The sequence below is a fragment of the Gasterosteus aculeatus genome, chromosome 9 (genome assembly GCF_964276395.1).
Source record: "Gasterosteus aculeatus chromosome 9, fGasAcu3.hap1.1, whole genome shotgun sequence".
Lineage (NCBI taxonomy): Eukaryota > Metazoa > Chordata > Actinopteri > Perciformes > Gasterosteidae > Gasterosteus > Gasterosteus aculeatus.
The window spans coordinates 5,074,473-5,098,023 of NC_135696.1; the positions used below are offsets into that span (position 1 = coordinate 5,074,473).

Genomic DNA, 23,551 nt, shown 5'->3' on the forward strand with positions numbered 1-23,551 from the left:
ATTCAAACTAAGAAGTTATTAATTGATAGGATTCATCACAAACATTACAGTAAGAATTCCCTCCATGGGGCTTTTATTTGGATTGGATTGGATTGGATTGGGTGGGGTGGGGGGGTGTAGGGAGGGAGGGTGAGGAAGGGAGGGGTGGTGAGGAAGAGAGAGAGGAGGACAATTAGACAGTCTGACTGAGTGAGTGATTAACAGTGAGAAGAGGTCAGGGTGGAGGGGGGAGGGAGGGCAAGTGTCTTTATCATGTTGGTCTGTTGACAGAAAGCATAGCTGCATCATGTGACTCCACTAATCAGGTAATAGGAGCAGCTGTGAGTCTTAGACAGAGATACCGCAGCGTGTGTGTGAGTATCCACGGCAACGGCGCACCTGGGTTCATTAACAAGCTGCTGAACAGGGCAGAGACAGGACAGAGAGTTACACAGATTCCACACCTCAAACAAGTGTCCTTTAGCACAAAACTATAACAGCTGTCTAAAAATAGGACGTTTTTACGAGACCCAAGACTCTACCGAACGCATGGATGTGGTTTTTATGTCTGTCCGGTAATAAATACGGCTCCTGTCGCAGTTTACAAAACGTGTACCTTCTGGAGTTTTTTTGAAATATGTCGCCAGATTTCTATTGGAGCCTATGGGGCTTTTGGCAGAGGTTGTGTCACTTTAACACTCCGGAAGCCAAAACTAAAAAACTCTGGGATTCCATGAACCAATCAGCACAACCATGCCATCATTAATCCAGAGAAATTAAGCCTCAAAAGTGTATACTTTGGCTCTGAGGACAGAAGTTCCATATTTTTTTAACCAGATTCTGACGCTGCTCCACACTCTAGCCCTCGAGGTCTCACTCTAAGAAACGCAATATGTGGGGTCCCCAGGATGGATATGATATGGACACCCCCCTATATTCCATTATTTATGTATTTGATTTTCTAATTATTTGTTGATTAAACTTGCATAGGTTCTTTTGCAAAGCAATAGTATGTATATGTGTTGGTAAGTGAACAGGCACTGAGGTCACCTAAGTGGTCCTTGTTTAGAGACAACGGGGAGATGTTTTCGCGCGCTTGGAAAAAAGTAAGGAAAAGAGAAAGAAGAAGATAGAGCGGACAAAGAGTGTACCTGTATCTTGGCGCTGATGCGCACTTCTTACCTGTGTTCACGGAGGAATAAGAAAAAGATTTTCTTAAAACTAACGCACGCCTGGGTGTCACGAATGTCCGTGTGTACTACAAATACACACTCATGTAAAACTCGGAGCGGGGCGAAGAACTAGTGAAACATAATCAGTGATTATGAAAAAAGTAGAATAGATATCAACAAGCAGTTTTTTTCATAAAATAGGTGAGACTTGTGTCCACACAAATAGAAGAAGAAGAAGAAGAAGAAGTTGGAATAAAGATTCGAAGAACAATACTTGGAATGCTTTATGAATTCCAACAAATATACGACCCGGTTCATAAAATTAATTAAAATGCATATAATGTACACCAGAATACAGCCATTATTCTAAAACTGTGTAACCAATAAAGTAATGACAATGTTGTAAAGCCACTGTAATTCGGAAACTGTAATAGAATAATACCAATGTAGTTATTAATAGTATTTGATGTAATGTAATCAACTGGAATGCATGCATGTAATACTTGCACAACAACTGATATTGACCAAGGGCCATTCGAAATCGAGTTACATTGAACTCACCAGAAGACCACTCCCAGAGGTGTGTACACTAACTTTCACACCTTTAAGCATTGTTATAAATACCTGTAGGAACCATTGTTCTCAAGTTCACTGGTGGAGGCGACAAATGGGCACTAGGGATGGTCAAAAGGACTGACCTGGGGCCTGTTGGTTGCTGAGACCAGCGGCTCCTCAGCTGTGATGTTCCACAACACCATCTCTTTAATTAAATACATTTGATTTAACCTTTTGATCTGCGATGACCTCTGTCCGTCCAGCGTTTCTTCATTTCTGAATACAACAACACCCTCTCTCTAAACACTTTCTGTCGTCCCCCTTTGTCTGAAACACTTCATCAGAGTGCCTGTCTCTTTAAGCCTCCCACCTGTGGAAAAAATAGGGTGCACCTTTATCAAAGTAATTCTCAAGCCGTGGGTGGAGATAGACACGGAGCACATTCACATCCCGCCCACATCAGAGAAGAAAAGAAATTCATCATTCTTTATTGATTTGGCACTCCGTATGTTTAACATGAGGTGAGCAGCAAGCATTCAACTTGTTGACAGTATAGAACTTGTGTTACAGTTAGTGGAATGTGGAAATCCCAAAGTTAAGTACAGAAACTAGTTAATGCAAAGCTAACATTAGCTTGCTGACAGCTAACCTAAGCGCTCACAGTTCAGTCGTCAACTGCCCCATTGGTAGACACGGTGCTGAAACAATCCTTTAACGTGCTGGGATCTGATGTTTTTAGCTACATTTCAGCCAGGCGCCACCATCCAATTCTGAAAAGTGCGGCAGTGTCCTAAAACCTCCATTTTCTGTGATGTTTTCCTCTGGTTACAAAAGGAAGTCAGATTGTATGAAAACTACTTCTCACTTGATTTATTACTTACAAAACATTGTAAACATTAGTTAACGGTCTCGATCGCTAGTTTAAGGTCGTTTTCAATTCACCATGAGGTTTATTTAAATTATGTTTCCATTAAGAGTAAAATGGGCCATGAAGCAGGGTATCCTTTGGGGGGCGGGGCTACCTTGTGATTGACAGGTTGCTGACGGGCTATGTACGCCGTCTCTCCTCCACTCCTTCTGCCCAATGGTCACCTCTGTTCACTGGTTTCAAAAAGCAGACATGGCTAAAACACCAAACTCAAGGAATCAAATTTGCAGTCCCAATGACCACTCTGCTCATATACAGTCCATGATTTAAGCACATTGAGGGTCCAATAAGGTTGTGTTTGATTGACATGCTTTTATTTTTAAAAATGTCCTTGAAAAATGAACTATTCACAAAATAACACTGTCAGAGAGAATACAATTGGAGCTGAAGTGGTGAGAATAAAACTGGTCGCAGGGTTTGCATTTGAGATAATCATGTGAGACATGGTATCAAAGCTAAATGTTTGCTCTGGTCATAACTTCATAAACTGGTTGAAATCATAAACCACAAGCATCTGCCAAAACCCCCCCCAGTCTTCAGATGAAAGCGCACACCTTCGTGTTCAGTCTGCACACGCTCCTACAGGCACAGCATGGGGTTGCGTTAAAAGGGCAATTATGAGTTTTGAGATGGCCCATTTAAATTAACATCGACCCGGCTCGTGGTTCCGTGTGTCACACACGCAGTAGCCAGTCTGCTGTGGGGAGGCCTCTTAAAGTCATCACGTCGCCGGAGCCTCGGCTGAATTTAAAGAAATCAGCCGAAAAGGACACAATCTGAAGCTGTATATCTTTGCTGTGTGGCAGAGAAAAGAGCACAACTGACTCAAGCATTAAGAATCAAGCAGACTGTGCAATCCAAAAATAAACGTGCTGCATTTATGAAAGAGAAATCAAGACAAACCTTCCCCTGAATCCATTTCTGCCACTGATATAAAGCCCTTTGTCATTTTAAAGGCCGGTAAAATGTAAAGCAGTCCTCATAAAGAGACAGTTCTTTCTTATCTACTGCATGTCCTCCATTAAACCCACATAAACAGGTGAGAGGCGTCTCTCTCTCTCTCCTGAGTCCTTTTACCGTCTTACTTTCACACAGTACTGAAGACTCAGCACATTCTCCCACAATGTGCAGAGAGAACGACCTGATACACTAAGAGGTAAGAAGTAAGCTGCTGCACATTTGAGCGACTGTTGCATTGCGGCAGGAGATCAACTAGATAAACGGCACTGGAGATCAACTAGATAAACGGCACTGGAGATCAACTAGATAAACGGCACTATTTAAATTACTGTGTGCTGTGCGTGAAATTCAATTTGCGTCCAAGCGGCGCCCTCTGGGGATTATTTAGCAGAACTACAGCAGTGTCAGGAGGAGGCTTTTCCTCACTACACACAATACATGTTACATTATCTGCAATTAGCAAAATCTGTCACTTAAAAAACGGGGCGCATATACACGTTGTTGTGATTCCTGCACCCTTCACTTGATTTGAATGTAAATACCCTCAAATTAAAGCTGAAAGTCGGCACGTAAAGCACATCTTGTTTCATTTTGAATCCATTCTGGTGGTGTACAGAGCCAAAAATTGTGTCAATGTCCAAATATTCATGGGCCTGACTGTATATTCACTGGCTCAGCAGCATGAAACATCACATCCTGTCAAATTGTACAACACTACTGCTATACGTGAAATAGGACCTGAGGAAATAGACCTTCCTGTCCTGCGGTGTACCCCGGGCCGATGCTACATTAATAAACGTAAATAAGGTACAAACACACCCAGAGGAAGTTAAAGAACAGAAACATCTCTAATGCACCGGGGCTGAGAATGTGGAGTGTGAGTTCCACAGCGGAGATCTGGAGGCTGTCTCAGTAGTCGAGTCCAAACTGTCCCATTCCTACACGTAAAACATGAATAAACACACACATAAACCAGGTAATGGCTTCAACACTCAGAATCTCACCACAATGTCATGTCCTATCACTCCATTGCGTTCATTGTCTAACATGTTTCTCTGGGTATCTGTAATTAGCACATCATATTATCTTGATTAATCGATAAAGTATCACTTTTATCTCTGTTGTCACATTATAATGTATTAGTTTCTATTTCCAGACCCACACTCATGTTTACTCCTTTTAAGGGCATCCAATGGGACACGGAATCTGGTTATCCTAAAATCTATTATCTATTGTAAATGGGCCAACGTAGAAGGTCAGTGAACGGATGCAATTTGTGTTGGTATAACTTGCTATGTTTCTCTTTCTGTGTGTGAGAAAAAAGGCTGTTGTTCTTGATTTATTGCTTTTAAAGTCCACGGTCAAGGATAGTCTACAGTCTCCAGTCCTGTCGTCTAAAGTGTCTCTTCTGTAACAGCGGCGAGAGGAGCCAGAGCCTGGAGAGAATCTTCATTCTGACCAGAGCTCATCAATGAACGCGATTACAGCTGATTACAGGCGAGCACTGCACTACGGAACTAACGAGGAATATCTGTGGTTGACAGTATGTTTGTTGATTGGCAGTGTGCATGTAGGAGTGTCTGTGTATGTGTGTGTGTTTGTTTACATTAAAGGGTTCAGGGAAGTTTACAGTTGTTTGTGAAAGAGAATCTATAGGAAATATGTGCTGGAGAGGCCACAGAAATAACAGAAATAAAAACTGCACACTATGTGCATCGTTTTTATGTCAGTAATTGCTGTAGCAAAGTGGAACATGCACAGTGGGATCCATCTGGTCATATTGTGCTTTTATAACGTCAACAAATTCTATGAAAAGACCAAAGCCATTCATGGACTCTCCCTACTAACAACAACATTGCATCCAAACACTGTTTGGAAATTGTCTATTGCTGGAAATTGTCTCCAAAAAAATGTACTATTTACTCCTGTTTGAGTACTGTTTGCCAAGAACTGCCGTGTCTATCTGTTTGGATCCATATCCTGTGTAGGAATCATTGGGTTTGAGGCTGGAAGCCACAGACTCAGAAGGCCACAGAGTATTGAGAGAAGTCATAACGCATTTTTGGTTTTGTTTCTTTCACAGGATTTTCTGACAATGACAAAAAGCCAACCGTTGCTTTATCGTGGTTTCTAAAAAGATTTTCAAATGGAGATTGAGTATTGATTCATAAATACCTGGGTGGGAAAGCTTGTTCGCCTGAGTGTGAGGTCTGTAAAACAGAGAAGAAAAAAGACAAGCTCTTTTCAGAATATCTGCCAGTTACAGCGGTACTAATGAAATTGAAAGGGAACAAATAACAAGTTGTATTGTCGTAAAACTCACCAACAACATGGTCCTTGGCATGAACTTTAGTCCAGAACTGGGCTTCCTGCCTGAAACACAGCACAGCACAACACAAGTTCAACAGAGCAATATTTTAGGAAACAATACAGACTCTGCAATGCGATAATGCATTTAAAAAGTTATATTAAAATCAGTTAGATAAAAACAAATCTGAGCTGCAAAGAGGCAAGACTGTAATCTGAAAAAAGATTAATTTCAGAGAGATCCACGCAACAACTTGCTGCTTCACTGAGCAATGTAACTGTCTAAACTTAATACACTATCACAACTAAAGGGGCTTACTAAACTACATTCGTCTGGAAGGGTTTTCAGCTCTTCCTCACAGGAACACAGTTTTTAGTTTCCGACTCAGAGAACCAAATTCTATTCGAAGTGTTTCATCTGGAGCCCTTCCAGTTTCTGCACAGTGAAACCTTTTCTACTACTTCATCGACAGCGTCACAACCTACATCAGCACCATGTTAATTAATGGTTAATTAAATTCACCATCTAGCGTCTATGGGGATGTGCGGGCGGGATTGTGGCCACTCCCTTTAAACACCGACGCCTTTGACAAGACTTTTTCTTACTTAAGGGGTTCATAGGACAAAAAAAAGTGTTTTAATGGAACCCATAATATCACAAAGAACCCATGAGAAGCTCTTCCAAAAGGCACATGGAGTAGAGTGGGTGCGCTGGGAACCACCGGGTAGGCGGTTTGAATCCCGGCTGCTCCATGTCCCGTGTCCCTGAGCAAGACACCCGAACCCCTAACCCCTTTACGGCAGCACACTGCTCCCACTGTGCGGGGCGGTTTTATGCAGAGAACAATTTCCTGTATGTGTAAAATAATACTTGGCAATAAAAAATCCTTCAAGAGCAGCAGATCACTGCAGACAGATACAGTAATTTGGCCTTTGAAAATAATGTGGACTTAAATATACCTCCTCTTCTTTTCCTCGGCTGCTGCTTTGACTTGGAAAAAAGAGAAGAAAGAGAGGATGTAATAAGGTAGTTCACATAAGGGAAGTTTATCATGACATTGCAAATGCATCATGTGAGAAAGTAGAGATTATTTGTCATACCTTTCCTGTGTGCAACCACGACCACGAGAGCCACTACGCCGAGAAACAACACCCCAGCGGAGAAGGAGCCCAGCACGAGAGGCCAGTCCACACGAGACGAATCTGAAGACATGATACTGACTCATTTCCTTTTCTTTGACCTCCTCCCACTTACAATTCCCAATAGATTAATATCCACGTAGAATAAAGACATGTTATTGTAGTTCTACCTGTTGGTGATGGAGCGGGAAACCCTGTAAAGATGAGAAAATAACTAAATATTCACATGTCAGATTACGCTCCAATAAGACCACACACACACATACAGCTCCAGCGTGAATCTGCACCTCTGGTTACAGCCAATGGGGGGCTGCGCCCTGACTTATTCCATTGGCTTCCCAGTCGGACGTCGTACTGGCACTGGTAAAAAGCCACTGGGGTGTCCTGGACAGGCACTGGGAAGGTGACCTGATAGTTGATCAAGGCGGCGTGTTGAGCTGCAACGGGAAGTTCAGAGTCGGCCAGGTAGAGGGAGAACACAGCGCCGGGATAGGAGGGCGAGCCTGTGCAGAGCAGATGCCACACGTCCGTCTGCTGCTGAAGGACGAGGATGGGGACCGGCAACGCGTCTGAAAGCAACACCATATGAAACATCAGCCACAATTTACAATATGTCCAGCCTCTAAAAAGTGAATATTTGCTGGCTTTGTCTTATATGATAATAAATTGAACATGTTTGGGTAATCGGGATAAAAGAAACAATTAAAGCCAATAAAATATATTATGGGATTTTAAAAACATAACAATTGATGGATTCATTGTTAAAAGCTAAAAAACATAGTTATAGTTATTAGTTTGAAATTAAACATTGCAAATGTTATCCCATTGATATGGTAATCGATTCAAATGTTATTCATAAAATAAGACTTATGTTTAATTACATTATTATTCCAAAATGTAAAACTACATTAAAAGGTGTGTTATTAAAAAGACACGTGTGAAAACATAATCACAATCAAACATTTTTTTTAAATACAAAGAATACCAATTTGATTGATTAACTTGAAGGAATTAAATCAAAAGAACATAATGCAAAGCAGGTTTATAAATATAACTTTTTAGTAAAGACTTAAAGTCTATGTCTATGTAACGACTAGATGAACAATAGGGATGCTGAGGGTTGGGGTCTGTTAGGTATGTGGGACATCCTCACCTGTAATAGTGATTTGCACCACGTTACTGGCGGTTGAATTAACCACCGATCCTCTTTTGGTGATCTGGTAAATGCACGAATACTCTCCCTGCTCTCCTCCGCTCACCGGCCCCACGCTGAAGACCCCCGGCCGGGGTTCAGGGTTCGATCCCCGACTGGATCGAGGCTTGAGGACGACAGACGTTGCCCCCGTTCGCTCAGGGCCCCCCAGCAAGAAGAAGGTCAGCGTTATTTTGTCGTAGCTTGGCTGGGAGTGAGACCCGGACGGGACGGGGGCCGAGCATGTGAAAGACAGCGTGTCCCCACGCTTTACCGCTGTACCGGTGGAGGGATGCACGGACAACACCGGAGGAGGTAACGAGCAAGTGCGGGCAGCATCTGGAAGAAAGGGAGAGGCCCATGAAGCTATCTCCACATGTGTGCCTTTAACATTGCTCCTTTGACACAGCAGTGATGTCAACTATGCAAAAAAAAGAAGCCTCGGTTCGCCACACTACCAGACACACTTCCCTCTGTAACCGTCACCAGTGGAGGCTATGCACACATTGTGTTTGATGTTTCTGTCTGTGTGTGTGTGTGTGTGTGTGGCTTCTATATGAAGCGCAGGATGTAACTACCGCTGCACACACCCACAGAGCGGAGGACAATGAGACACCGCAGAGAGCACCTGCATGCAACATGTTGTTTAGGGGGTTGGAGAGGAAGGGAGTGTTTATTATGTTATACCACATATCGAATCTCTCACTGAACCAGTGGTAATTTTGGCAGCTATTTTTGATTTAGTCTTCGTCTTAGTTTTAGTCACATTTAGTCATTTTAATCCTTCTCCGCTGATACAAATGACATGTGAAACATCATTACATGAAAGGATTTGGATTTTAACAAATAGCAAAGCATTTATTTGCAAGGCAATTTAACAAATTGGCAAGTGTGTAACAACTTCATGAGGACCAGGGATCTAAACGCAATACTTTGTTGTCTTTGTCTGTTTACTTGCAATGCTTTTGACATGGCCACCGGAAACATCATGGTCCTTTATTGTTTCCACTGTCCCAACTAAAGAGACCCCTTAACGTCTTTCAATCGGTGCAATACATTATTTCACACGTGTGTGCACGCGTCTATTATGCTTAGTAACGAACGAACAAGACGGTTTAACACCGTCTTCTCACGATGTGGCTACTATACTATAGAACTATAGTTGAAATGCGTGAGGCCTCAGAACCTGCAATGAGTTTATTATGTTAGACGTGTTTGGAGAAGCCTGTAACGGACCGTTAAAAAAAAGTATTGTGACTTTGTCAACCACCAACATTTTCGTCTTGTCTCGTTAACGAAAGTTAGAATAGATTTAGTTATAGTTTTTATTTTTTAAGATCGTTTTCGTCTCGTCTTAGTCATGGAAAAAAGGTCGTTAACGAACATTTTTTGTCATAGTTTTCGTAGAAGAAATTAACACTGCACTGAACGGAGTGACTGCACAAACTGAAGTGAAAAGCGAGCAGGAAGAGACTAGAGGAGATCCACTACCGCTACTATACTGAATCAGAGTCTGCCTCCGTCAAGAAACTGAGGTTTGAATCAGTCAATGCCAGATTTTCATCAGGAAATGCATTTGAAAAGATCAAAAAACGAATCATGGACTCACCTTGTGGGGTTTCCAAATGCAGATAGGGACTGAAAGGACTGAAAGTACGACCCTGTTCCATGTAGAGACAGCAGAACAGTTGGTTGCCCTCATTTATTCTCACGGTGAACCGAAACTCCTCAGCGCTGGACGACAGCTCTTGAGAGTCCACCTTAATAAACAAATGAACACACAGAGAAGATTAAAACCCCTGTGTCCCATTGGAAGCAGAAGATACAAGATACATCCTCAAAAATACAACATATACCTCCTTTTTGTCCCGGTACAACATGAACTTATCCCCCCGGTGGCCCATTGGTGTCCGGCAAGCCAGAACCGTGAAGCACGTTGACCTTGAATCGATGTGAAGTGTCGGCGGTGGCAGAGGAGAGGAGGTAGAAACAGAAAGCCTTCCTAGAGGAAGAGGGAGAGGGTTTCACATGCAGCAAGAGACAGTTGAGTTTCTCACATGTTGAGTCAGTACAACAGTGAAGCCCCAACTGTGATTGCTGCATGCGGTGACGCTCCCTTTGTACCCGACTGGGGATTGTGCCAATAACAATGAAACATGACATTCAACAAGAGAGATATTGAGGCTAACACCAATATTTAGTCAATTTACAAAAAGCGTGGTTGTTTGTTTTGATGATACATGGCAGTTCTTCGCTTCTTATTTTACCCGCAGAGCAAACAGAAAATATACATACTTGTGTGGGAAATATGTTGTTGTTAGAAATTAATAAATCTCAGCGATGAATATATAACTCATTTAGAAACAGCTCCGGTACGACACCTACCCCAGAGTTGTAGAGAAGTGAATAACAGATATATCCAGAGGGATTGTCCGCCACAAACAACCTGCATCTTTGACACATGAAGAAGACTGAATTGTGTAAGAAAGCACATACAAGCACGGGCCTCTCCCTCCCTCTAACTCCCTCTCTCTCTGTTTCCTTAATATGTATCACATCCTCTTGAAGACAGAGCGATTGGGGGAAGTTCAAACAGTAAACACACTTCCTTTTTTGGTCTGATGATGTTGAGAATAAGATATGCAGATCCTGTTTCTAAATAACTCAGATATATCGAAAAATGTGTGCGTGAGCGGAGATTCAGACAATGAACCCCCCCCATGTCACGCAGCGCTGCCAGGATGTCACACGTGTGCCTGATAATAAGTGGTGGAATGTAACTATGTGATCATTTAGTTGAGCGTCATACTAAAAGGTGCGGCGAGTACAATTTGCCACCATCTAGTGTAAAGATAGAAGATTGCCTCCGAGTAAAACTCAACCTTGGTTGAAATGTTATTGTTTAGCATTTTTTTGTTGTTATTTTTGGAAAAACATAGTGCAGAGCAAAGACTTTCTGCCTCTTCGCAAATGCCACGCAGCGAAGAGGCAGCGAAGAGGCAGCGACGTCTGCAAGATGATAAAAAAAAAAAAAAATTGGATAAAGAATCAGCTCACTCAGGGAACAATATGTTTAAAAACTGTATCAACAACTCCAAACAAGTTTGGTGTAGAATTTCAGTTCACTTTGCAAATCAAATGTGTCAAAAACAGGAAGGAACCAGTGACGTGCGGTCACTGGAGGCATTGTGTCATTATAACATGTGAAAAGAAATGATTAAAAAGAAAGAAAGAAGTCCTTGAAAACTGGAAACATACAGTCTGAATTGGACCGACCAAAGACGACTTTTACACCAACGTCACTGGAAGGAACAGATGGAAATCACGCTGGCAAAACGAGAGATGACATTTTATAATCAATTACGGACAACGAGGCGCGCTCCCGCTACTGCGCGAGGCTGCTGTCCCGCTGTCCAACCGCCGAGTGTCTGTGCAGACATGTCACGTCCTTTACGAACAATTCCAAAGGAATTACCCACAAGTCATTGCAATATAACGTTAAAAACGGGACAACCGGCGAAAGCATCCGAGTTGGAACGGGACGTGTCCCCTCAAGGTCCATCAGCAGCATCCACGAGCGCGCGCTCAGCCGCAGCGGGTTCCCGGCGACGCGACGCCGTCGTCTCTCACGTCGGGGGAGAACCGACGTCTTCTTCGCATTAAAGAGATGGACGAAGAGCCGCGTAGTCTGCTGACACTCGTGAGGAAACTCAGAGAGGTGTTCGACGCGTGTGACTCGGACTCGGACGGGTTCGTCCGCGTTGCGCACTTTGCGCAGTTGGGCGCTCAGTTTGGACGAGTGGAACAGGTGACGACACGCGCGCCTTTCGCTTCGGGGGGTCTTTTGGGGTTCAACTAAAAAGGTTTCCGTCCGCCACCCAACTTCTATAGGCAGCCGAGCAATTAAACTAATAGCCTTTTAACCTGGAAGTTGTTGTTGAATACTTGTTGCTGTTTATAGTCTGTATGGTGCTTTAGGAGCTATTTTCTATGGTAATATTTAGCTATGTTATTCATTAATAGCATTGTTTAATTAACAATGCTATGCAGGACATGAGTTTCTTTGTTCTTGTGTTTTTATGGACGATGAAGTCTTTTGCCTCAAACTCTTTGATTCATGTTTTTTTATTTACCTGTTTAATGGCCACCACAGGTGTAATGTGCGAGATACTGCGAGGATTCAACATTCAAAGCAGAGATATCTGCAGAATTGAACGTGCTAACCAGCTCGCTTTGGCCCGTCCTGTCCTGTTAGACCACTTGGACCTCGATGGGGGACAGTGAATCCTGTAGCGTCTGGTCTGCATCGTAGATAATGTCGGTGTCTGCTTTGCAAGTCGGTTGTGTAGTCTTTTCTAATTGCAGACTTTAAATGTATGACAAAACGTGTGTGCTAAATGGTTTTTAAAATTGACCAACATCCCAAGTGTAATTCATGGCACAAAGCAAATGGAATCAAATCATATTTTTTAATATATTTCCTAGCATGTCCACTCTAAAGGAAGGCCTCGAGTCCAACGAGAACGGACAGGAGGAGAAAAAAATGGAGTATATTTCCCCTTTGAGAAATAGCTCATTATAAAAGACATGCCTAAAACAGGGCAGCTTATCGAGACGTGTTCGCCATGAATGGGGAATATTATGAGTCTATATTTTGGACGCATGTAACGGGGGACGTTCGCTGCGCGTCGGGGGAACTGAACTCTGCGGTTGATTGGCTCTCCAGTGTTGTGTTGCTCATCTGCAGGAACATGCATGGAGACGCTGATGAGCTCCTGGGGGGGGGGGGGTCGAAGCCTCCCGCTGACCTGGGGAAAAGATTCACAGGATAAAGTAGAAGCAACTCTTATCCACGCGGTCGTCGCTCCTACACACTATAGTGCGAAGCACTTTACATGTCACAGGAACGCTTTGTTATTCAGCGTGATATACGGGATAATCTCGTTCTACTAGTAATTCAACCTTTTTTCTTCTTTTGGTTGAACATGATTTGAGATTAACATGTTATGATCATGTGGCCCACAGTGTATTCAGAAGGCAGAGTGTTGCATTCAAAATAGGTATGATTCTTTGCTTGTCCTCTAATGACCTCTAAATGGTCTCATCAGCAGCTTAGTACGTGTGACCAGGCTTCTAGATTAACTGTTATGTGACTGCAAGTGTCACATCTCCAATAAAAGGCCCATTTGATGTTTTTGCTAGACAACCTTTTGAATTTTGAGGTCAAAGTTCACTGTGACCTCACATCCGTCCCATATGGACTTCATAGTTTATATACTAATCATGTCTATTTCGCACAGGCGTCTAATCGATGTAAACTGATACATCACAGCTTGGCAGAGGCCTTAAACCGCAAGTCTGTCATTCTAGTTTTAAACTTGATTGATATGTGAAAATGAGAAAAGTTGTTTCTGTTTCAGTCCACAACTCTAGTTCCGTTTAATTTGAAATGCCTGTGGTTAGCTTGCAAAGAGAACCATGCGTCATTCAGCCGTGGTGCAGAGCACTGATGTCTGAAGCTCAGAACATCCATTTAAAAGACCTAAGTGGTCTAACCAATACAATCTGACCGAAGACAAAACACAGCAAAATTCTTAGAGTTAACTTTCCACTCTTTGATAGGTTTGAAATGTAACTGTACAGTGTCACACTTCTTGGTGTTCGGTTTAACTCTACGTACTGTGGGACATGGAGTAGAGAGGGTGAGCCAGGAAGGTTGGCGGTTCAAATCCCAGCTGCTACATGTCCCATTTCATAGTGTCCCCGAGCAAGACACCTGACCCCTAATTGCTCCCCAGGCTAAAATGTAAAAACCATGGGTTAAAAATGCAATCTAAGTCGCTTTGGATAAACGCGTCAGCTAAATGACCTGTAATGTATTTAACAATGGCCAGATTTATTTTTGACACTTATTCAAAGTTAACTTGTTAAAGTGTTTTAAATTGTTAAATCATTGAGTGTTGATTTAACACTGACAAGATTGGGACAATATAAACACCAGCTTAGAGTTAAAATTGAATCCCACAGAGTCAATTTAACTCTCTGAAATTTGCTGTGATGGGTTACATTCTGAATATTATTAATATTCTTAATCAGGAAAACCAAAAAAACACCAACAAACTTGACTTTAGGGAAATAACCCTAACCCTTTGAATCTCAATCACCCTACGAGGTGGCGGCTTCTTGGTCCTCAAATCTTTATCTTTTAGATGAGTTAACTCAAACATTCACCCTACAAATAAAAACCAATGTACTGTCAACACATAAATGCTTTTTGAGCATAATGTATCACACAAAAGGTACGTGTCATCATTTATATTACTATGGTCAAATCCCACGGCCTTGTCCAAGACAAACTCCCTTTGCCTTGTCTGATTTATTTCTTCCCGATGCTTTTATAAACGAATGGGTTGTTATTTAAATGTGGGTCTATCAGATGTTGGATGGGTCCCGTATTTTATGGAAAGTCTGCGTCATGTCGTGTTGGCCTCAGTGTGATCTCGTCTCAGTTTCGATGCGCTGAGTGTTTGCATTGCTAATAAAGAGGAGGTTGGTGCAGCATGAGATGATAACTGTCTGATATACTGAATGCGGTCTGCATCACTCTTTATCTCCGTACAGAGCCTTTTCAGTGCCGTGTTGAAAGGGCGTGTGAGTCATGTACTTCAGCCGGCTGTCTATTGGCTGGTTTAATGATTCAGTGGGAGACACAGACCTGCATTAACACACACACACACACACATATACATATATAGTGAGTGTACACACTCACATTTTCAATAACCTTCAGACACCAATATGTTCCTATAACTGGATTTCTGCACTGACGATAATAGTTTTATTTTTCACAGCACACATATTGAGTCGGCTTGGCAACGCTCAGTTTTCTTATAAAACACAGCTTCACCGTTGTTAATCAAACTATTTCTAACGTTTCAATTTAAAAAAAAACATTCATTCCTCTTTCAATCATTTCCAAAAATGTTCAACAGTCGATATAATAAAGATTCAGCCATACGCTGCCTGTGTAAGGCAAAGAAGTGATATGACCTGCCCCCACCCCCGGAGAGCACAGTCGTCCTTCAATCAGCGGACCGGCGGATTGATCCCCAAATTGGTTCTGTGTGTGAACGGTGTGAATGTGAGTGACAGGCAGGTGGCTCTGTGTGTGGGAGCTCCTGTCATCGGTGTCATGTTGTGACATGTACAGTGTTTTTTACAAAAACAAAGCATCGCTCGCCCCCCCCCCCGACAGAAATGTGTGGTCACTTCTGTCTGTGTGACTTCTCCTCAGGCCGAGAGGTTGGCCGGATGCCTGCAGCCCGACTCTGACGGGAGGATCGACTTCAAAGACTTCTGCCGCGGTGTTTTCACCATGAAAGGTCAGAACACGCCGTCCCTGTGAGGGAAGTAACAGTTCTAAGCACTGCACGCGTCGCGCCGCCTTGGGCAACACGCATGTTACCGTAACTTGCTCCCTTAACCAGTCGCTTTTGGTAATAATTTAGATCAGAAGGTGCTCTTGAGGATTTTTTATATCCTTTCAGTTTGTTAAATGTATTTGCCAGCAACAATCAGCAGACACGTCTGCAGAACATTTAGCTGGTTAGCTCGGAGAGCATCGGTTGAATCCCGTGAATCCCTAATAAGCTGCTCGTCCAAGTGGAATGAAGTATCCTTTATGCCAACTCATCATATTTCCTCTTCGCCGGGTCTGTTCTCTTTGTATTCCGCCCAGACTGGGAGTCTGTGTAAAACCAGGTCAGCTTACCCACCACAACCAGGGCACATGGGGGGGGGGGGACGGACCCCCAGCTACAGGGCCCACACATTGGGTCTCTAGTTCTGCATGGTTGAGTGCTGTCATGTGGACCTGGCATCGATAATACAACGTTCATTTAACACCTTAGTGTCAGTTAATGTCCGTTAACTTTACGTAAGACCTTTACGTCAAAGTTTGTCATGAAACCCAAGTGAACGCTACTCCTCACGTACGTTGTTACAAGATGTATCAAATCAAATTAAAATGTGACAGTGTGATCTCTTGTAGTGATGAAATGATCAGCTGATTTGTAAAGCACAACCCATAGTATTACAAAAATGAAAAAGAACAATTCCCACCAAAAATCCTCCCCAGCATTATTACTATGTTACCAAATGCATCTGTGTGCTTTTAACAGAGAGCAGAGACCAGACTGACACCAGTCATATGTGCTCTTTTTCTTTGCAGGTTATGTTGGAGGCTCAAAAAAGAAAAGCGCTGCGCAGTGCATCCTCGGCCCTTACGAGAAGGCTAAGAGCTGCTATTGGGTACGATTTTAAAGTGTGTGCATGTGTACTTTGGTCCACTTGAACGGAAATGTATGATGATTTATAATTATCCAAACCATCCAAAACGAATACATTAATCTGCGTCAATGCTGCATTAACATCTTAGTGAATATCAGCACTGCAGCACAGTAGCAGCAGGAGTACATTTAGTAATTATGGATCTTATGGAAATAACATCGCTGTCAGCTTCATTGTGACTGGCGGTTGTAGAGGAATCCCAGTATACTGTCTGGGGGTTAGCATTTACATATGGATATATGTAGAACAAATATTGTTATTGCTAAAATATTGATAAAACCATTCATGACACAAAAGGCTCTTATTTGTTAATGAATTCATTGAATAGTTTATAGCATTTCAGCTGCAGGAGTTACAGTAGTTACAGTTACAGAGTGGAAACATCAGCAACGATGTAGTTGAGTGCAGCTTGTACTTTGCAATGTCGTCCACTTGGAAGCAGTGTTCAACCGCAGAAGATTAACTCACTTATTCACCTTGTTGCTTGTAAGTGGTCTTGTGTGTTGAAAACAAAATCCTTGTTGAGTGGAGGAGGTACATGTTTATGCGGTGTTGGCTGGAGGTTCGCAGATAAACTTCAACTGATGTAAATTTGGTTTGACTCCTCACGACGTCCATCTGAAACTGAAGGATCTTTACGTCATCGTCTAACTGAGACCCACAGTCGTGACATAAGAGACTTATTTCACAAATTCCAGAGACAATCTCTCTGGAAATTTGAAACTTTACATACAAATCCACTTCCTCTGCGAACATCGATAACTTAAAGTCGATTGAATAGCTGCTCCATTCATGGTGGAGAAAAAACTGCAGGCTCTTCAGTGTAAACAGTTTGCATCAATATTGTATTGTCTTTGAACATGAACCCACGGGTTTAGAAAAGTCTTCTTTCTGCCGTTGGCACAGTATAACATTTCATTATAGCAAGAAGTGCTCTTGAAATATTCACACTGGGTGAAATGCAATACAGTCGCTCCCTGCCGTGTCTTTCAGGCTCTACAAAGCACTTCTCTTTTTTGGAAATACTGTCTCATCTGCACACTTCCTTTTGAAATTCAGGTGGCAGACATTCCGTTTTATCGTTCACTGTTGATTTTCTCTCATTTTCTCCACCCAGTGACAGGTAGGTGCTGCACTTACAGTTTAACTGTCTGTTTGAGTATGAATGCACAGTGTTTTAAGGTTTAACCCCGAAAATGTGGTTGCGATAGCTGGCGAAAAAGAAATGAGCTCTTCTCCCGACTGACAATATGCGTGTGAGTGTATGATACCAGGGCGTTTATCCACACCCCCCCGTACCATGTTCAAGTTCTTTCTTCGTGCACAGAGAAGCAGTGATTAGCACGAAAACCTCATGTCTCACGCTCCCAACAGTACTAATTCAAGTTTTATTAAAAAAAAGTGCAGATTTGTCTAGACTACAAGTGTCTCACACACACTCCTTTTGACCTCTGCAGGTTTACCTCTGTCTTATTTGTGGCGGATTAAAAAAGACACATAGCAAAGTGTCTCCGCCCTCGGAGCACGGGCTGTGTGTGTAGCCCTCTTACTTGTTAGCTGATCAAAGTGAGCCGACTCTTCTCCCTCACACCTACCAGCCGGGGGCCGGTTGAGAGCAGTGAGTCAGCGGACTTTCATGGTCTTCATAAAAAAAGGCAATAAAAGGTAATAAGAGGTCCTTCATCACGCAGTCATAACTCAGCACCAAAGATGCTATGCAGTTTGCTGCAGCCGGATCCACGTAAAGGTCTCTCTCAGAGGAACGGTGCATTGGCTGCATGATCCTAGTAAAATAGGAAAAGAAGATGACGCCAGTAAAAGCAGAATAAAAAATGAAACATATTGGAAATTAGTTAAGTTGAGGAATATCATGATTAGAAAACCAGAATGAGAAACTCTCTCAGCTCTGGACTGCTGCACGAGACGTGGAAGCTTTTCACATAAAAACCAGCGACTAAAGAGTTTCGCTCTTGTGATAGAAACTAATTAACGTGAAACTAATGACTGCTATTAAAGCAACTCACTGATAGCAACCACTCTATAAACATCTGCTCAGTGTACTGGAGGTAAGCTGTAAACGGCACCTCATCTCCTTTCCACGTAAAAGAGCACTTCTCTCTCATTTTGATGGCTGAAGATATGTTGCATATTTTTTATAATTAGATTTACGATCCATAGACGCTTAGTTATTTCAGTGACGGGTTGTGGGGAAAAAAGCTTCTGGTGTAGATGTGTGTTGCTATAGCAAGAAGAGGAAGGAATCCCAGAGCTCTCCAGGGAAGAGCCCTGCCATGGTTCGTGTGTGTGTGTGCGTGTGTGTGAGAGAGAAAGAAGAATGAGAAGGTGAGAGGTGTCTCATTAGTGCAAAAGATGTTGTAAAAGAGATTTATTGGCTTCTTTCTCGCTGTTTTGGGATTCACACACCTGAAAACTCACACACAAATATTAGTACAGGAGAAATATCCTGCATGTCCCAGGCAGGTGCTGAAATATATATATATATTTGGCTCGCAGCAGAGACGGATTGAACTGGTGCACTGAGCACCTGGGAGTGTGTGTGTGTGTCTTGGCCTTGGTGCTCAGCTCCAGGGTACCAAACTCAGGTAGAGCAGGATCAATAGGAGACTACTGTTAAAACAAAAAGTGAATAATCTCTGCATAACTTCAGTTGAAATCATTCAATAGTTCTTAATGATATTACAATCAGCTGGCCTCTGTGATGTGCTCAGATTCCAGTTGAACACTTTGGGACTTGTGTGTGTGTGACGGGGAGCAACTACTTTGTTTTATAAAGAGCAGCATGAACAAACCTTTCTGCGGGACTGGGTTATAATTACCTGTAGGCGTGTCACCACAAATATTTCACCCATTGTTCATCTTAAATGATTGATGAGTGTTTGGTGAATTTTGAGTTAACCAGCCTGTTCCACGTTTGAGCTCCCAGTCATTGGGTCACACACACACCAGTGAGTTGACAACACTGAGGAGGAATATAACGTCTATAACCTGAAAATGATTTAATTTACATTCTATGGTCATTTAAATCTCAATTTCTCTGGAGACAGTTGATGAGCCAAACGCCCCGTGGTATCTGGTGTGCACTTCCGTTGCCACGGTTGAAAAGAGTTGTCCATCCAAATACACGAGCGACTCAAAGCGATTGTTTGATGCCTTTATGGTGCGAACGCTCAGGAGAATCAACCTCGTTCTGGAAGAAGTCCCCTTTTCACCTTTCTTTGATAGTGCTCATGACAAATACAGCAGCTGGAAAATGGATATTGACATGCACGTTAATCACATGAAAGAAAACCCTCCAGGTGTGTAAAGGCCTTGATGCAGGACCCTATTGGAGTTTCTAAAACAATATCTTCCTCATTTTTGTCTCGCACCCCTTTACATTAGACAGAAGATAATTATAAGTGCTCCCGATTCCTTTCACAGCAGGGTGGCCTCGCAAACCCTGATGCAGAAAATATGTGAAAACGGCCCCGATCTGATGAGCTGCTGCAGGAATTTACACTTCATTTGTCCTCACATGGAGAAATGTTGATGTTTTCCTTCTTCTTCTAGCAGGTTAGAGGATTGGTCTTTTCTTTTAATATTCTATAGTCTGTTCCACATGCTCTGTTTAGAACGCATCTCTTACTCTCATTTATTACCCGTCACTCTCTAGCACCCTGCTGCCTGCTTGTTGTTCTTCTCTCTTCTTTTTCTGGATGTCTCTTTTGCCCATTGCCTCATGTCCTCTCCTCTCTCCTCCCCTTGCTGGCCTACATGTTGCTCTCCCTTCCTTTCATTTCTTTATCTCTTGCCACTTCCATCCCCCTCATTCCTCCCCTTCCACGCTAGCGTTTCAGAATGAGCAGTGAGGGGGGAGATCGCTCTGCCAGTCTGCTGTCATTTCACGGTCTGATTAAAGAACTCTGATGGGAGGAGGAGGGTGTGTGTGGGGGGGGTGATGACAAACGTTGGAACGAAGAACTACAGAAAAGCAAAAAAGGGGGTGAAAAAGGGAACCAGCGAGAAAACAAAGGGCATGTTTACCGTTGTTTGTGTTTGTGCGAGCGATGTGAAAACCAGCCACCCGAGCCGCACTGCGCATTGTGAAGACAAGGCAACATCCCTCTGACTGCAGCGTGAACACTTCCCCATGATGACTATCCACTGGCATTTGGCTCTTTTTACAGTCCAACTCCCTCTGACTTAGCGGAAGTTTGTGGAAAGGTCAACATCAGTTCCCTCTCAGCAATGTGACGGTGCAAACAGCTCATGGGTCGTATCGCTGTGTCATTTCATGGACAGTTAATCCAAATTAAGATCCGACAGCTGCGTCCTGTGGGGCTAAATGTTGATGCACTGATGCCACATCAGAGCCGCTTGTGTTACCTACTTTAACGCCTTTGTCGAAGATCTCACCAAAACCACAACAATAGCGTCCTGCGGTTATGAAAAGTGAAGCAGGAAGTACCTCAAATTTCTAAATTCTTTGTGTTGGCCACACTCCTGAGAAGGCGTGGCGGTTCGCATTGTGACCGCTGTCTCTCAGAAGCAAGTGCGCCCGTGGTGACACTTTTCAATGTGACCTTTGTGATCGAATGCGGCAGATCCAAATGAAGCCCTGTCACCCATATGTGTGTATCTACAGCCAGATTGCATAGTGATCGCGCATAGTTACTTTGACCGTCTCAGTCACGGTGTGGGTCACGTCCTGTCTTATTTTGTAGTTTTCTGCCACTCGTGTCCCTGGGTACCCCTCCAGTACCGGCCCCGAGACTCTCAGTCCCGACCCCGCCAGTACCGGCCTCGAGACTCCAGGCCCCGAGACTCGTGACCCCAAACCCGACTCGGCCAGTCCCCGCTCCCCGACTCAGGCTTTCTCCCTCCCATCCCGTGGTCCTATCCCACCCTTCCGTTGGTGATCTGAGGGCCATCCGGGATCCGGCCCTTGAGGGGGGGGCTATGGCGGGGCTGAGCCGGCGACTCCAGAGGTGTTTCGTGTCCCCGAGCCGCCGCCGACTACTCCGGAGGTGTTCCGTATCCCCGAGCCGCCGACGGCCGCGGAGGTGTTCCGTGTTCCCCAGCCGGCCATTCCGGAGACGTTCCGTGCCCTGCAGTCGGTGCTCCGGAGCCGCCAAATGACCGTCCGCCACGCTGACCCCCAGAGGCTCCCCAGCCGTTTGCCTGTCCACCGGGCCAACCCCCAGAGGCTCCCCGGTCGTCTGGCCGCCCGCCAGAGTTTCCCGGGTGGTTCGACCAACGTCTCCGGATTCCCTCCCTCCCCCCCCTTGTCTGCTCTCGGCTAGTCTAGGGGCGTCTGGAATTCGGCCCTTGAGGGGGGGGTACTGTCACGGTGTGGTTCACGTCCTGTCTTATTTTGTAGTTTTCTGCCACTCGAGTCCCCGGGTAACTTCACTTCCTGCCTTGTCCTGTCCTCCCCTGTGATCGTCTGATAGTTTCCACCTGTGTCCAATCACCTACACCTCCCTAGCGTATTTAAGCCGTGTGTCTCTTGTGTCACTTGTCGCGTCATTGTCTATAGTCCTGGATGTTCGTTAGTTCCTGCTTGCCTTTTTGCCCTGGTTTGTGTGCGGTTTTGCCTGTTGACTATTCAATTCTTTTGTTACTCGACGTCTGCGTTTGAGTCCTGCCTCCCCGCATCCCTGACAGTCTCGAAACCGCTGACTGAGAACAATTCCCTGTAGATTTCTCACAATAAAAGTTGCCCCTTTCAGGTGTTTCTGTCTGCTCCCCTCAGGAGGGAGGGGTTCGCAGGGGGATGATGGAGACCTATCTTATGAAAAGTTGTCCGCCTGGTACCCACACACTGGTCTTGAGAACTTCACTCAATGGAAGCCGAGCCAAGTACACATGAACGCATTGATCGGACCTGATACTCGGAGCGCACAGACGAGTCGAGGATCTTATTATGACACCTCAGAAGCCCTTTGGGAGGAAGTTGCGGTTTGTTGCGTCCTGTTTTAACCCGACTCAGACGATAGTCATGTATAATTTTGGGTGAACCTCTGAAACATGCGTTTTGGAAATCACTGAGAAATGATTAGTTGATTAGTACCAGAGGGTTTCTTGTTAGGTCTCTTTTTGACGAAAATACAATAAATATATTTAGGACGTAAGAATCTAAGAAACGCACCATGATGAAATCCACTTGTGTGAGGTCTCTGTTGAAGACGCAGGCGGCCGGTGTGATTCGCAGAGGTTGACGAATCGCTTCAGCTCCGCGTACTCCTTTGTGGTTTCCAGTACACGTGTGGAGCGGCATGTGGGAAGGCCGGCGGGCACGTGATGTTTGGACAATCCCGAAGCGATACGGTGAACTTTCTGGCCACAACGACAGCCAGCTCCGTTGACTGACAGCCGAGGAAACCTCACGATGTGCCACGCCAAATCATCAAGCATCTGGGTTGATGTGATGTGAAGGCGAGTTATGAATATCTGACTGTTAGATTCAGCGTTTTGTCATGGGATCAGAGGACAGCAGCGGCGCTGCAGGCTTTTTCTGTGAGCTCACGACGCGCAGCTTTTCTTAACGCCATTTTTGAAATCTCTTTTGAAGTTGGAGATGCATCTTCTGTGGACTTTCCTGCAGAAATAATTACACTTCCATAAAATATCCTAGGCACAAACGGAAAGGTTTGTCCCTATTTTTTTTTAAATAAGCACGTGAACATCACAGAGATAACAGTGTCTGATGATTCAATATCTTCTCTTTTGCAATTTGCAAGTTTTTATTATATGACGCTGGTGTAAAACGCATCCCGAGCTGTAAATCTGTTACCATGGCCTGTAACCGCTGCAAGTGAAGATCATTCTGATTCTAAACAAAACACATGGCACAGTTAGAGTAGAGTTATGTGTTGTTGAGTATTAAATACTGGATCGTTTATTTCTACCTCCAGTAGTCCGCCCGGTCCCACCTGTTTGTACACCGTCCTAATCGACTAATCACGA

At 43.8% G+C, this 23,551-nt stretch overlaps 3 protein-coding genes across 5 annotated transcripts in view; 2 read left to right on the forward strand and 1 right to left on the reverse strand.

Moving 5' to 3' along the window:
* Nucleotides 1-2,931: 2,931 nt before the first annotated feature.
* Nucleotides 2,932-10,960, reverse strand: LOC120825571 (uncharacterized). Of its 2 annotated transcripts, none has more exons than XM_040187244.2 (11): nt 10,619-10,960; nt 10,090-10,235; nt 9,843-9,993; nt 8,195-8,572; nt 7,329-7,610; nt 7,212-7,235; nt 7,003-7,104; nt 6,862-6,892; nt 5,918-5,967; nt 5,770-5,804; nt 2,932-4,532 (listed from the first exon to the last, which is right to left on the reverse strand). In XM_040187244.2, the coding sequence occupies exons 1-11, from the start codon at nt 10,725-10,727 to the stop codon at nt 4,443-4,445; spliced, it is 1,398 nt and encodes a 465-aa protein (XP_040043178.1). In that variant the 5' UTR covers nt 10,728-10,960; the 3' UTR covers nt 2,932-4,442. The 2 variants fall into 2 exon arrangements, with proteins under 2 accessions (XP_040043178.1, XP_040043179.1); XM_040187245.2 differs by having other exon boundaries at nt 10,090-10,231; nt 10,619-10,764.
* Nucleotides 10,961-11,463: 503 nt separating this feature from the next.
* Nucleotides 11,464-17,170, forward strand: LOC120825210 (rab11 family-interacting protein 4-like). The gene is made up of 3 exons (XM_040186690.2): nt 11,464-12,041; nt 15,528-15,615; nt 16,464-17,170. Exons 1-3 carry the CDS (start codon nt 11,901-11,903, stop codon nt 16,553-16,555), a joined length of 321 nt encoding a protein of 106 aa, XP_040042624.1. The 5' UTR covers nt 11,464-11,900; the 3' UTR covers nt 16,556-17,170.
* A 359-nt stretch (nt 17,171-17,529) lies between these two features.
* The window catches only part of rab11fip4b (RAB11 family interacting protein 4 (class II) b), a 42,503-nt gene continuing 36,481 nt past the window's right edge, over nt 17,530-23,551 (forward strand). Inside the window, exon 1 of one of the 2 annotated variants that reach the window (XM_078080246.1) lies at nt 17,530-17,705. The gene's annotated coding sequence lies outside the window, so the exon portion shown is untranslated. The remainder of the gene's footprint in view (nt 17,706-23,551) is intronic. The other variant, XM_078080245.1, reaches the window with a different exon arrangement.

Excerpts from the sequence above, each read along its gene's own strand:
- LOC120825571 (XM_040187244.2), bottom strand. The coding sequence starts at position 10,727 with ATGTGCTTTCTTACACAATTCAGTCTTCTTCATGTGTCAAAGATGCAG. Across the intron at positions 10,236-10,618 it reads CACTTCTCTACAACTCTGGG|GAAGGCTTTCTGTTTCTACC; the intron begins GTAGGTGTCGTA and ends CTCTTCCTCTAG. Across the intron at positions 4,533-5,769 it reads GAACAAGCTTTCCCACCCAG|GAATGGGACAGTTTGGACTC; the intron begins GTATTTATGAAT and ends TTTTACGTGTAG.
- LOC120825210 (XM_040186690.2), top strand. The coding sequence starts at position 11,901 with ATGGACGAAGAGCCGCGTAGTCTGCTGACACTCGTGAGGAAACTCAGA. Across the intron at positions 12,042-15,527 it reads AGTTTGGACGAGTGGAACAG|GCCGAGAGGTTGGCCGGATG; the intron begins GTGACGACACGC and ends ACTTCTCCTCAG. Across the intron at positions 15,616-16,463 it reads CGGTGTTTTCACCATGAAAG|GTTATGTTGGAGGCTCAAAA; the intron begins GTCAGAACACGC and ends TTTTCTTTGCAG.